Genomic DNA, 15,959 nt, shown 5'->3' with positions numbered 1-15,959 from the left:
TAGGATATTAGCAAGATTGAGGACCTTGAACGCCCTTTAACATGCTGTGTTTAATCCTGAATTACAATTGTATTTACTACCTGTGAGGTCCTTCATGGTCCAGCTCTTTGTTATTATATTTTGGATATTTTTTTAAATCCTCAACAAAAACAGTCTGAAAACTAAAGGACACAAAGCCACAAAGCTCTCTAAGAAACTAATGCTGACAGTATCCTCTTTATATTCCTTCCTTTAAACATGTTTTTTTGAAAGCATTTCCTGATTAAAAAACATAAATATATATATATAAATATATGTTTTTATATATATATATACATATATATATATATATATGTTTTTTAATCAGGAAATGCTTTCAAAAAAAGCATTTGTATATATACACATATATATGTATATGTATATATATCAAAAAAATGCATTTATATATATATATATATATATACATATATGTATATGTATATATATATACATATATATGTTTGTGTGTGTATATATATATTTATATATATATATATATATATAATAAAATAAAAATATATATACTGTGTATTTTTATTTGATTAGTTATCTTGGATCACTTTGTAACTGGGCTTGTGCTATATGTAATTTGATATTTTTACATTTTTGAAATTAAGTACTTGAACAATTTCAAACTATACAAGGGTAAGATACAAAACACTGACATAAGTGATTATAATTAAAATGCACTGTGTTTTGGTGAAATGGTTGTACAGCATTTTTGAAGTTTATTATCTTGACGTACGCCATATTGTTTTTTGAGGGGGGTCCCAAAATAGAAGAAATAATACTGTATATATTTATATTATTATGTCTAGCTACAGTGTTGTTTTATTTTTGTTTCATGTCCAGTATGTGACATGTAGGTTAAACCTTTTTTTAATTTGGCAGATATTGAAGATAAAGTGCACAATCACCTGATTGTATGAATTGTTGTTTTTTTTATTACCCCAGAATGAGCCTTTTACATTTACATCAGGAGCCAGGTTAGCTCCACAGAGGCCACCATTTTGGACCATCATGTTTTTTTACAATAGCCCACAGTGGACAAATGGAACATCTTATTAGTTTTGATGCTAACTGAAGGCTGCGAAGATTCACAGTGCAAATTCATCAATAAATGTTACATTTTAAACACTGTACCTTTAAAATTGATAAAAACGGGTATTATAAACATTGTATGACAATACATCTATTATAATCTTCTGTCATGAGATTTGAGGGCTTTAATATGACTGCTGAAAGTATTTTCTTTGACTTTTAAATGGACCATGCTTATTTAATACATTGTTTATTTATAGTTATCTGAAGTCAAGGGAAAAACAAACATTGACTCTTTGCACCTTATGACTCGACTCCCCATCCAGGCTGGTGGTGGTGACATAGCAGGTCCCATCGTGGCGGCTGGAGGAGAGTAGGATGAGGTCACAGGGGAAAATCTCGTCCTCCCTCACTATAACGATGTCCCCGACCTAACAAAATCAGCACAGGCACATCACATGGCTCATAAATAAATGATGTGTATTTTTGACGAGAAGTTCACATAAAAACAGAGAGAAAAAGACATACAGACATCTGCATTTTTTTCTAAGGATTAAGAAGTTGCATAACAGTTAATGCGAGTGCAGCAGCTTAAGCTCTGATAAATCCCATCACCACGGTGACCATACACATGAAACACGCTCTCTGATTTTGCATGATTAATATATTCATCATTATTCCTGCTCCCAATGCACACTCTAATCCTCTCTTGTTTGATCTGCGGAAGTGAGAAACTAGCAAACGATGGAGAGACAGATGGACGAATGGGTAGAAAGGAGAGACATAATGAGAGAAATGACACACAAAGAGAAAGAAAAAAAGACAGGAGAGACGCTGAATGTTTGCTGCTGACCAATGAAAATCAGTGAAATAATTTGCTGTGGTAACACAGGCTAATACTATGTAACCTTTAAGGCTGTGTAGCTGGATCGAAGCCTCATTCTAAGTCGACACACAACATCCTGCACGCTCGACAGGAGCAGCAGACGCAGCAGAAACGACTCGAACCTGCACCCATTAAATACCGTCTTGACACAATGGTGAAACAAGAGTGAAATTACACGACACGTCTATATAGGAGTTGCTGAGCTAGACATTGACATTATACAGTCTCTGACACCTTTGTTTTTTATTCACTGTGGGACAATATGAGAGAGCAAAAAGCAAGCTCAGTGAAACTCTTCTGGCTTTTCTACAGAGATCTTGACATTCAAAGGACGCTACATTAGAGCTACATGAACGAATATTTTTTTAAAAAAACTGAAATATGCTCTTGCTTTCTTCATTCAGTTAAGAGGTCTCTCGAACCAGTGCTGGTTTCTCTCTCTCCGCTCGTTGAAAGGCCTTAAGAACAGCGACTAACAAATCATGCATAGAAGACTTTCAATAAACACTAGAATAGTTTTCCATGAATAGTTCCATGAAGACAGACCTGAAGGACCAATGGGTAAGAAAGAACCATGAGCCACTATATGTGGACCCCTTCTCTAAGGGGATCTTCTTTTTGAGTTGATGCGACAACACCTGACAACTGTTAGCATATTTTAATACTAAAAGTCCCAGATTTCAGTTTAAAGAGGCAAATGAACATGCTCTGAGCAACTCTACTGTCAGAAATGCAACAGCAGAGGAACAAGATATGTATTGGTTCATAACCCGGCAAACAAAACTTGGACTTAGAGGATTCCTTGTTAACAGAGCAGTCAATGTCATCTGAGATTGTAATATTCAAGTCATGATTCAATCCCTTGGAACCACCAAAACAATCAACAGAATATTGGTGAAAAGGTATGAAAAAAGTAATTACGATACAGTAAAAATCCAAGTGATTACAGATCATATCCAGGAATTGGACGAGCCGCACTACCAAACTGTGACGTGCTGTTACAAGAGAGCGACATAAGAGGATGACGACAGGAATATTCATACTCATGAAATACATATCAGTCATGTTCATTCCCAGGGGAGACTCTTGCACGGTGTGCCGGGGGGCAGCGATTGTTTCTCTACTACAGCTTCACACTCATTAATTGGAAGGAAAGACAAGAGAGAGCAAGCGAAAGGAAACAAAGCTGGAGAGAGGACAGCAAAGAAGAGGAGAGGGGTGGAGTGAGAGCGACAGATATAGAAAAAGCGAGCTGCACAGCACTAAACTAGTGTCACTTTAGTGGCCTCAGGTGCTGCGCTGCTCTAATGAGGCCATTCTTACCCGTAGCTTGTGACTCTGTGTCCTCACCACCTTCCCCTGCTGCACCACATCCACCAGACATTCGTTTACAGAGCAGTCTGCTTTGTGTCTGAGCCAGTCCTCATAGCCCTGAGAGATGCCGGGAGAGAACAGAGGAGAGAACCAGATTAAGGCAGGAAACGGAGAGAGACGGTGCGCTTGCTGGCAGGGTCGAAACAGAGACTATAGATTATTGTGTACAGAGAATCAGGGCCAGAACATAGCATGATATTAAGCAAAGGAGAGGGGAAGAGGTGAGAGTTATACTCGGTAATTAATTAGTGCTGTGCTCCCTGAGCTTAGTGACCTCTTTTCTGGATTTCTAGCAAACATGTCATGTTTTAGATTTATGTCCCTGTAAAGTTCAGGCTTCCATATCCAGAACAGATTCATCTATCACTGATAGTACCCCATCTTTCAGTACCAGCAGAGGATGCATCTCCCAGGGGCATGGGATACTCAGCGAGAGTGATTAACAGAGGAGACCATTCATTATCATATTTCTCACATCACCAGACATACTCAATGGCATGTCCTTTCACTGGGGGAGGAATGCTGACTGGTGTGTGTATTTTAGGGTGGGAAAGGCAGAGACGCAGGCAATATTTCCTGGAAACGCGAGCATGTCTGTGTGTGCCCTACCTGTTTTATGGCGGTGACAGTGATAACAAAGAAGAGGGGCAGGCCGCTGGTGACTGGACTGGTGGGGGTGTCGATGATAAGCTGCAAAGGAGAGGAGGAGCAGTGCATGGGTGGGGGTTGGGGGCAGAGAGGATGCCAAGAAATGCAATGCTGAGTAAGGAAGTGCAGCAGGGAAAAGCTTCTGTAATAAGGAATCAAGCATCCATCGAACAAACATTAAGTATCCCACTCATCAAACCTTGTTTTATGAATTACATATGCACTTCAAAGGAGAGCAATACAACAAAGGGGGATATTTTTAACCGAAGAAAGAAAAGAACCAACACTGTTGCAGTGTCATGCCAAGTCTGTCCCATTAAGAGGATGCAGTATTTCATGTGTTACTGTTAAAACATGCTGCACACAAAGACCAGTGACATTGCACTGCATTTTGTTAAACTGGTATTTTCTTTTCTTCCTCTTCTATAATGACTTGGTCCTTTGTACGAAGACTTTAACATTTGGTGCAATAACATTAAGGCTGCAGCCACTGATCAACTAATTCATTACTGATCGATTACCAAAGGAATCATCAACTATTTTGATAATCAATTTTTTTTCTTCACAATTATAAAAAGCTCTCTGATTTTTCAGCTTCTTAAATGTGGACATCTTTTGTGGTTTATTTGCTGTACAACACAAAGAAATGTTTTTAACATTTTATGGACCAAAACATGGAATAATCAATCAATAAATAATCATAATGAAAATAATAGAAGAAAAAGTTCAGTTTAAGATACAGAGCATGATGTCAACACACATTATAGAGTAAAAAATATCTTAAAAATACAGCATTTAATCTGTGAAAATTGTAAAATGTAAATAATCATAAAAATAATAACAAATGAGGAAAAAAAATGAACTTAGACTTTCTCAAATTAAGAGAAATCAGTCGGCTGTTATTTCTTTCAACACAAAAGAGGTGAAGATCTTTGCTGTTGACTGGAAAAAATGACCACAGTTCATCATTTTCCAAGAAAATCTTACCTGGACCAGAAATATGACCAAGAAGTAGAAGTTAGCGATTCTTCTGAACTGCTCAAACAGGTTCTTGGGAATGAAGTTCCAGAAGGTGTACTGTGGGTCAGAGTGACAGCTGCATTACCATCATGCACATACAAACAGAGAGGAAAACCATGGTCGTTCATCTGACAGGACAAATGGTGACGAACAGCTTGTCGAACAGGAGAAAATGCGACCACAACTGGGATTACATGGTTGTCTGAACATGAAACAAAGGGAAGAGAACAGCACGATGATGAACGGTGTTATGGCACCGACTCAAGGGCTGTGGCTCGCTCACCTTGGAGGAGACAATGCGGTTGTCGGGGAAACGCTGAGGGATGTAGGCCTCAGCTCCCGGAGGTGGTTCTTTATGTCCGATGTACACAGTCCGACTGTCCACCCAGATCTCCTCCCCCACACACTGATGGAGACAGAGATCATATACAGATATAAATAGCAATACCGATAGAGGAGATAAAAAGAGGATGAATCACATGGAGTTCGCTTACAATTCAATTATGTATATTATTATATACTTGCTTTTGTTGTCAATTATTGCAAAGCATTGTAATTGTTATATGAATAATTTCTTATTTAATTTAGGATTTATGTGAACATACAGTATTTTAATTAACATGCATAAAATCAAGTTGCAATTAATTTATTGAGCATACATCTCTTGGAAATGGCTGGTTTATTAATTCAAAAATAACATTACACAAAGGTGGTTAATGTTTTTAGTATTCGCAAATTTCCAACTGTATATTGTGAAGTGGGTCCCCATTAGGGCTGCAACCAACGATTGTTTTCAGAATTTATTCATCTGTTGATTTCTCTGGATTAATTTATTAGATGTTTTGTCCATAAAACAAATCAAAATGACTCAGTTTTAATGCTTTCTTTGTTAAATGGGAAACCTGAAAATATTCTCGTACTCAAACGAAAGCTTGTTTTATTGATTTAAAAAAAAAAAAAACGCACACATTAAAATAGTGGGTTATAAAGTAGTCCCTCAAAGAAAGAAACACACACAGGGGGGTAACAGTGGATCAGTGGTAGAGCGAGTTGTTTTTCAACTTATAGGTTGTGGGTTCGGCTCCACTGAAAGAGCTCTACGGTCTTTGCTTTTGACAGCCGTGCTGACAATGTATGAATGGGTATGAAAGATGTGTGATAGAAAATGCACGTAGATGTACTGTATGAGTGTTCAGTGAGTGTGTGAATGGCAAACAAAGCACTACAAAAATACAAACTATTTACATCAAATCAAATGTCAAAAACATTTACTAGTTTCTGGCTCTTACATGTGAGGATTTGTTTGGTTTTCTGATTTAGACCATGGTAACCTGATAATCTCTGTGTTATGGATGGCCAGTTAGACAAAACCAGTTATTGAAATACTATTCATTACAGTACACTACACTTCTGCATACAACATATAGATGCTGCAGTATGAGTATACAGGGTCTGTAGTGTAGATTGATGATCCTGACCTTTTAACTGTGTGTAATCAACACTTTATATGTTCAGATAATACAGAGTTAGAGCAGGGGAATTAGTGGCAGGAGACAAAACAACACGTTTAATTCCTCACCAATAAAATAAATGTGAAGCATTTGTAAATAAAGCTTATTACAAATTAATCCCTTTCAAAATAATTATCATCTTTGAGGCCTAAGTGAAGTGAAACAGGGTGTCACACGACTTCAATGACTGGTGGCCTAAAGGGGGAGTGAGTGTTTGTTGAGTGGGTGCAGTGTTTGTGGGATCATCTTTGAGTCACACAAGTGTGGATTTGTCATTTGTCTTTTCAGTTTTTTAAGCGAGACCTATCTGCAGTCTTCCCTACAGCTGCACAACTAATCCCCAACTAATCAAAATCACAATAAGTCAAAAGACACCGCAATTATTTGATAAAGATAAATTGTGTGACAAAACAGCATTATGGTGAAATTCTGTAGCGCTGCAGGAATTCATTAGCCCAAAAGCTTGCTCTTCAGATGAGTAAAAAAAATTGTTTTCCTGACAGATTTGTGAAAATACCAGTTGTACCAATTATGAATTGCACATCAATTGGAATATCTGTCAGAATAATTGCAGTATGATTTTTCTCCAGTTTGCACTCTGCTGCTCCATCATTACCTAATTGTCTGCACACGTCAAAAACAACTCAACTCTGTTCATCCACCGTATTGATACAGAATCATAAATACATCATCATCATCATCATCAGTTCATCTCTCATCTCTATTGCATCTCAGTAGCTCCCCAGGACACGCATAGAGTATTAGTTCATCACAGCATGTACATGCGTTTCTAAGTTGTCCTTCATTAAATAAGAGCTCTTCAAAAAAAACAAAAACAGAAGCCAGAACATGGTGGATGCTGGTGGATTCATCTGGCTTCCTTCATGGCTCTTTATATCTTGGCCTGAGTGTGCGGAGTGAAGCTCTTGGCAAAGCAGCCTCCCTGACACAGCTCAGAGGAGAAGTGTTGACCATTAGCAGAAAAGTTCTGGAGCAAGCACCTTGGTCAAAGTGGTGCTTCACTGCTTTTCAAGTGCTCAATGTTTTTGGCAGAGGTGCAGCTCATCACTGCCAATGACTAAAAATGTTTATGTGTTCAGATACCACATAATGTAAATTTAACACAACAATCCTGTCCCATGTCCTCTCAGTGACCTTGCAGATTCAGATGCATAAATTATAAAGTGTAACTTTGGGCACAAGATCAAATCAAGGCCAGTGTAACTTCTCAGCAATAAAAATAAATGGCAAATTGCTGGCGGTGGAAAAGTCAAGAGTCACATATCTAAACTTATCTACTGCAATCAACAGGCACTTAGAGGTGGGATAAAAATAGACACAGAGCCAACAGTGTCAGACGACTCCAAAACATTAAGGGGGGCATCATGGCCCAGAGAGTGCAGGGATATGAGAAGAATTGGAGGAAAAGAGAAGGACATTGAAGGAGGATAATAGAATGATGTGAACATAGTGGTGGAAAATATCAAAATGTCAAAGAAGGCAGAGACTGCATAAAATAATAACACAAAAAAACAAAACAAAATGTGCCTTGATAATATTACTGGTATAATGTAGTTTCACTCTCTGCCTTTTAAGCAAAGAAATATCAATGATTTTGCCCCATATTATACAAATTCAAACATCTCAAGCTCATTTGTGAGATGGGTTATTTCCAGGGAAACAAAATAAAACAGTAAGAAATTGTAATTTAAGTTAAAGTGATTAAAAATTCAACATTTTAACTGGATGAGTGAAACAAAACAATAACTTAGACTAAAAAGAGCATACAATGTGATGATAAAAATCATTTACAATGCGGTAAAAGACTAAAAAGTGTTTTAAAAAAGCTCCATCATAATATTACGAGTAAAAAAAATGTTTTTCCCATTTGGCATAACAGCTAAATGGTGCTTGATCATATCTGACCTGAGTCAGTAGATCTAGAGGCCTGCATGGTTTAGATTATTTTAATATTGTGTCATTTAGCCTTTCAGCAGAAAAAAGGGGTTCCTGCTCTTTTCTAGAAATCACTATAATCTGTCTGGTATGATGAATCCCAACATACATGAATATTAGGGACGGACATGAATATTTGGTTATTTGTGTGATTGCATATAATTGTGAATATAAACATTCACAATTATATTAAAAAAGATACATAACTGAATGAATAAAAATATCAGCTGAAATGCCCCGACCCTAATGAATATACTGTCTCTGTGGAAGTTTATTATTTTAATAATTTACATACATCCACTACAGCTAGGTGCGATAAACACATGCCAATAATCATTAGAATGACTTCTTTGCTATGAATAGATGAAGCCTGAGGAGACTGATCTCACATACTGCAATAAAATATGCATCCATAGTGACTTTAATATTGTGACAATAATGTAAACCCTGTGTCCATGTTCTGCTTCCTCGTCAAATATTTTCCTCCTAAATCAATATTTCTGCTGATTCTGTCATTCATCACATAATATCTATATGTGCTGTATTCTACTTGTGACAGTGGATGATTGATTGAGATCTACACAGAGAGATTGCACTGTGGTTTTGCAGTTATCTGATCAAATGAATCCTCACTGATCAGGTATCAACCCCTGGAAATGTAATGGCTGAGCTCAAGTGACACATCAAAGTTGTGATATTTGTATTGTGTATACTTGCTTTAAAATAAAAACAGTTTGGTTTTTGTTCATCCTAATTTATGCGGTCAGATTAAATAAAGTAATGTTTTAAAAGTTAATGAATGGTAGGAAGACTTGAATGATGCTCAACATTCTAACAACTAGCCACTAGCTAAACCAGAAATCACTTTATACTTATATGAGTGCATATTGCAAGACTAGGTTGAATAGGCTTGTACCTGCATTTTAACTACAGAAAATGAGAAAAATATTGTTTACATTTCATTCTGTTTCCTTGTGGATAAGGCCTTAATGCCGTAGTTGAGCTATAACCATAGCTTGACTAAACAGTGCATGGAAATGCAATGACTGAGCTCCAGTGACATATCAAAGTTGTGATGACAGAATTTGGACTAACATGAGAAACAGCATCTGACACAAAAAAGTTGCCTTGGAATGTGTTGTTTTTAAATCAGGAGTGAATTTGAATCCGATTTGGTGTGACATATGAAAAGACAATGCTCAGGATCTGTGGAGCTCTCAACAAAGTTACTGCAAACACAGATCAAACACCTCAGTTTCACTCCATCACATTAATAGCATTTGACTAGTGAAACTAGTATTTTGGAAATATTCAGAGGAAAGGAAAATCTATTAGTGATGTTACATGTCACAGCTAAAAATGTTTTTTTTTTTACACTTTTTTGTTATTACCATTTCTTAATACCGTTTATTTGTTGCCGCTCGCTTCCTTTAATTATGTCACTTTGGCCTTCGGGAAAAAAAATATTGGCCACCCCTGTCCTAGACTCTGACTTTACAAGAGAGAACAGATGCAGGACTAGTATTTTAAGATTTGAAAACATGCTTTAAAAAGCCCACTGACCTGGCCTGTTAGTATGCCTTACATTTGCAGAAGCATTGCTCCATAGCCTATAACAGGACTATGGACATGCAAATCTTTTCAGTGGAAAAGTGACCCCTGCAGTGCAAGGTACTATCCGTACTGTCGTCATGCTCCTTTCCACCACAGGGGTGCAATAAAAAGCATCATAAAGTGGCCTGATTAAATGGTCATGTCTCATCTTTCCTTCAGCGCTGCTCTATGCTGTTGTTGGAGGAGGTATCCCTCATTGACTCACTGATCGAATTCCCCTGACTGAACTTTGCCTTAATGAATTACTACTCGTGTTAACTGAATAGATGAGAGAAACAATCAAATGTAGACATAGTTTAAAACACGACTTTGCAAACCGTGAGCCTAAATATCACCAAATTTCATTTTCCACTGTCTGAAAGCCACGAAAACCATAGACTGCATATAAAAAAACTCTTATGGTTTGCTGGTGAAGCGAATAAGGAAGTAAGAACATCTTAAATAGCCACCATGGGGGGACTCCCCTGGTTGCAAATAGCTCAGTTTGACTGGAAGTCTATGGGGAAAATGAGCAAACTTCTCACTTCTCATTTCCCTGATGAGTTAATAGTCTCAATTGATAGCTTTGGGTTTTCATCAATAGCACATGATGCCAATTTTGTAAATTCTGTTTCCACTTAGAAGAAATGAGACTATTAAGCATGGCAAATATGAGTGGACACCTGTGTGACTGACAGCTGTTATCGTCCAATAAGAGCCTGATAGCAGGTGTCGTCTGTGAACTTCTCTTTGTAAAACAGCTACATGGCACTGGTTTCAACTGGATGCAACTTCATTAAAATTAGACTTTTCTCTGAGAAAAGAATGGATACAATTGTTATGCACTCAAAAGGTCAAATTATTCCACAATAACATGGTCTTTTATAAACTCTGATTGGAAATAAAATACATATTGACAACCAAAGGACAACCATTAAAATATTATGAAATAGAGGCTAGCACTTAATTAGAAAGAACTTAAGGATTTTCCTGTTTGCAGCTATATGATCAGTTTTACTGATCTGAATATAAGGTTTCAACATTAAAATGATTCAACATAGCTCAGCCAAGAGCAGAAGAGGGGAAAAAAACACATATTAGTCAAGGATGTAAAGTCTGTGCTAGCATTGTTAGCAGAGATAAAAGAAGCCTCAAAGCCTTGATCAGCTAAAAAGGATGGAGGCTACCTGTTCAACATGCACTCCACTGCTACTCATTAACCATTAATTGTCATAGCAACACCAGTATGTCGGCATATATCTGCAAGTTCCTAGCACAAAGGAACAGTTTCACACAGAAACCAAACCGAACCTGTCATGCTGTGAAGCACAGTATCACTGCTCTAGACATAAACCTCAGGATCTCCTTCTTGGTGCTTTTGGTTTTAGTTCAGTTTGGACTTCCAACTTCATACAACCTCAGTGGAAAATCCTTTTTTTGAACATAAAAAGCAGCAGCAAGGAAGGCACCAATGAAATACAGCGAGGGAAAAGTACAGCTGTGCATGTTCACTGGTTTCACCCTTATATTTGATTACGATCGTCACATTCAATTCCACTGTGCATGCACAATGTTCTATATTAATGCCCATGGACACTTTTTCATCAGTCAGTACAAGAAGTCTGACGAATGAAATGAAATTTCTTCACAAATAAAAACACCCTTAAAAAAAGCTAATGTTTCTGCAGTTAAGCTGCAGCTTCTAGAATTATGATACATCTTAAAGGCTATAAGGTATTATTTTAATGCCCCTTTGGAAAAGTATTATTGTTATTATTATTATTATTATTATTATCATTGTTATTATTATTATTATTATTACTATAGATTATTGAAGGAGGTGAATGCAGTAGATTACTAAAGTAAGAACATTTGGGAAATCTAGTGATCCTCAGGCATCTAAATGGCTGATGCTAATATCAAAAGCCACTAGATTCCTAATAACTCATATAAGCGTTAAAAGATAAATATGACATTATTTTTTTTATGTATGTATTCTGTTGTTGCCCCAGCTTCTACTCTCATTTGACTTGCTGTGATCCAACTGTTACTCAAATCTTTAATCCAGCTGTGCTACTTCTCCTCTCCCTTCACTCTTTTATCTCTCACCGCTGTAATCGCAAAAGAAACAAACAAAACAAAAAAAAGGCCCTTTTACGAAGCGGCATGTGGATGTCCAACTGTTTTACTGTATATGCAGGCAAACGTCAAACCAAACACACATCCTGTGTGTTTGTCACCTACAGCCTCTGACTCTCCGCCAGGGCCCCATCTCCACGGGGGCAGGGGACAGGAATAGCCTGCCCTTAACCGTTGGTAACTAATGCGGTAAACCGTAATCAAGGAGGCTCCGGTCTGCCTTTCAACACCAGCCGGCGGACTGGCATAGCTGTAAAGCTGCGAGAAACCTTTCCAAAGCCCCTCAGCACTCCTGAACCTGCTGGCACCTTTTCTGATCAAAGAGAGACATCGCCGGCCTTTCTCTTTTATCTGCTGAGGTTGTGATAGGTCAGTGAAAGAATGACGCTTATACATTTAGAGATAAGATGTAAACGGGGGTGAGGATGAGGGAGAATCAAGAGGAGGATGTGACAGCGTAGCAGCCGTGAGGCATAGATATGAATCACAATGTTATCACAAGAGGATGTTAAATGAAAGTACAAACAAGATGACATCCTGATGTTCCTGTAATGGGGTTATGCATTTTACCGTAATCATTAGCCATCTCTCTTCAGCTTATCCACAGCATGACTGCATATGTTCTCAAGGCCTGTCTGAGGTATCATTACACACCACCACTGCTTTTATTACTGCAGGATGTCAAGGGAAGCGGAGACTGTGGACACTAGGGCCGAAAGATCGGAGTGAAAGTTTTAATTGCTATTATTTTGTATATACAGACGATTGCAATTTGGTTTGTCATTTAACTTTTTAAGTAAAGCTTCAGTTCAATATTTACTGTTATACTGTATGTATTGCATTTTAAGGTTGGAACAAAACATACAGTATAACATCTAAAAAAAAAAAATAGAATGATTAAATTGCAGCCTTTGTGATTTGCTTATTTCAGTGTGATTTTTCAGTTTTTTTTCTATTTTTTCTGGTGGACACACACAGTTTCAAACACATTGATATATACACACTCACACACAGGTCATTTTACAGATGGATCTCATTATAAATAAAATCTCTTCCTGCCTTGCCCTGGGTCTGCTCACATATCAGAACAATAGTGCACACATGCACACACACACACAGTCCAGTACACAGGTTGCTATCTTTTAAAGGACTCTGCACCTACTTCCATTCATTTTGACAGCCAAAATAAAGCAAAATCCCTAACCTTAACCATAACTACAGTAATTACAGCCTAACCCTAACTTTAATCTAACCACAACTCAAATCTTAGCCTGAAACTTAACCTGTTTCTCATTAGGACCAGGTTTTGGTCTCTATGAGGACTACTGGTCTTGACAAGGTCACACACACACACACACACGCACACATCTACCATATACTCTACTGTATATTGCATGAGGGCTACCATTATGCCAGCAGAGAGAAAAAAAACTATAGAACAGCTTTATCATATTTCACAGAATAATGTCCTGTTTAAACTTTGCTCTGCAAAATAACATGACACCATACCTATCTTTACAAAAGCTATTAAATGAACCAGAAAGACTCAACTCATCAGCTTTTTTGTGAGTCAGAAAACCGGCTCATAAGCAGGAATCAATGCCCCGCAAGTCTTCAGAAAATATGCTTTCCTTATCATTATTAAGTACAGATCTGGATACATTTGAAAGAACTGTGTGAAGTCAATAATTAAGTTTAATCAGGCGACACAGATTACACATCACAGTATAAGGCCCTATCCACACGGAAATGGAACAAAACATAAACAGTCATCATTTCAGGAAATGTCTTCATCCACATGAAATGCCCAAAACAACTCTAAACACTGTAGCACATAATATGCCAGGTCTGTACGTGGCACTGCAACGCTGCTACACCAAAACCAGAGAAGAAGACATGATGCATGTGCATATGACATGCCCGCTGTGTACAAACTTTTTTAATTTAAGTATACATTACAACACACACCATCACAGAAACATAGGCAGGATGAAGAAAGCTTAATTTAGTAATTTAGCCAACAGGAGCGCTCTCTCTTTCTGAACTGCACTGCGATAGGTCAAAGTCTCCCATGATGGGCCAGATTTCTGAAATGATGGAAACGGCGCCTCCTGGCGCAGGAGTGCTGTTGGCTTTGCAGCAAAAAAAGCAGGTTTGCGACCCGGTCAGCGCTTGCATGTTCTCCCCATGTGTGGGCTCCCCAGTTTACTCCCACAGTCCAAAAACATGCAAAGTTTAATTGGACACTAATTGGACAGGTCGCCAGTCCAGTGTGCACCCCGCCTTTCTCCTTATGTCAGCTGGGATTAGCACCAGCGGCCCCGCGACCCTCATGTGGAGGATAAAGCTGTGGACGATGAACGAATGACTGTTTCCTTTCATAAACTTAAATATACAACAGCACTGTGTGCACGGCCATGGAGAGATGTCCAGGATTTAATTGTTCTTCTTCCTCAACCAGGGTATTGCATCTGTGAATTAACATTAGTTTACAATACAAAGCAGAGTTAAGAAATACAAACACCCCTCACAGGAAAATCCGTCAAGGACAAGCCACCAAGTCAATGACAGCGTGATAATAAGGGACCATTTGAAGTAAAAGGCTCATAAACCTGCCCAGTGGAGTAAAGTGAACTCAATCAGATGTATACTCTTCAGTGGCTGAAGAAGATTTACCTCTTTTTCCTTTTTCTGTACAAGATTATGAAAGCCTTTGAGGCTGCCTGGCTACATTTGGGCGCTGACCTTGATGGGCGTTTACTGCTCTCTGCCCAGAGCATAGGCTTGGTGTGCGCTGCTTATCATGTTAATCGCCTTGCATGATGTAATGTTTGTTCTTCTGCATAGTCTCATTAAGGGAGCAGTTATTCATCATACGGCAGGGTTAACAGGAGGTGACATGAAAGTAATAGAGGCACAGCTGTACAGCAGCCACCATTCCAATTTTAAATCAATATGCAGATAATTGAATTAATGATTAATTCCTTGTCTACTTCATAATGTTGCAGAGGGAAAAGGGGGGAGATGAGGGGCATCTCTGATGACCCCATCCTTCCCTCCTCCTCTCCGCCTCAGTGGTGGATCTGATTTCCCCTGATATCAGCTCTAGTGGAACATCCGTCAAGCACACTGTCACCTGCCTTCCACACACACACACATGCTCACACTAATTCGACCAGTACCGGTAAAGTAGAAACTCAAAAGCTGCATGCACAAACATCGTTATGCTCACAGCACCTGAGTCGGTTTAAAGGTCAGGTGAAAGGGTCACAATCTGTACAGTATACTGCAGATGTGTCAATATTCTGGAGGTGCCCATGTCTGATGAGCATCGCTGACCCTGTCATAGCTGATTCATGATAAACACCTTTCTTTTCTGTTCTCTATTTCTGCTCACCCACACACCAGCTGCTTCCTGTCCTGGTAGATAATTAGAGGCTGCTAATGGTGTCGACCAATTCAGACCAGACCAGCGACTGATATGGTCACAGGTCACAACCATCTGCTTTGCTATGTTGATGTGGATGGGTTTCTTGCAGTGCTTGGGCAATAATTATACAACAATAATTGCTGGAATCTAATTTTCTTCAATCACAATATAATGGGTAGGGGTGGGACAAAATATTAATACATTGTATTTCCGACTCATGAAATATAGGAACTGTGTCCAATATCCATACTTTAAAATGGTTGTCAAAGAAAAATCAATACTCATATGCTAATCGATACTACAAATTAGTATCGGATTAGATATTCATTTGCAACAGTGTCCT

General features: G+C 38.2%; 1 protein-coding gene across 7 annotated transcripts in view; it reads right to left on the bottom strand.

The window, feature by feature from the left end:
- Positions 1-15,959, bottom strand: part of LOC131448394 (phospholipid-transporting ATPase IH-like) — a 40,587-nt gene that overhangs the window by 20,280 nt on the left and 4,348 nt on the right. For all 7 annotated transcript variants that reach the window (XM_058620806.1, XM_058620815.1, XM_058620833.1 and 4 more), the window contains exons 2-6: positions 5,271-5,393; positions 4,955-5,044; positions 3,929-4,009; positions 3,269-3,376; positions 1,362-1,490 (exon numbers count right to left, since the gene is read on the bottom strand). In XM_058620806.1, coding sequence (XP_058476789.1) covers positions 1,362-1,490; positions 3,269-3,376; positions 3,929-4,009; positions 4,955-5,044; positions 5,271-5,393 — 531 coding nt within the window. The remainder of the gene's footprint in view (positions 1-1,361; positions 1,491-3,268; positions 3,377-3,928; positions 4,010-4,954; positions 5,045-5,270; positions 5,394-15,959) is intronic.

Source organism: Solea solea, chromosome 2 (assembly GCF_958295425.1).
Source record: "Solea solea chromosome 2, fSolSol10.1, whole genome shotgun sequence".
Taxonomy (NCBI): domain Eukaryota; kingdom Metazoa; phylum Chordata; class Actinopteri; order Pleuronectiformes; family Soleidae; genus Solea; species Solea solea.
This window is presented reverse-complemented; position numbering and strand designations above follow the sequence as displayed.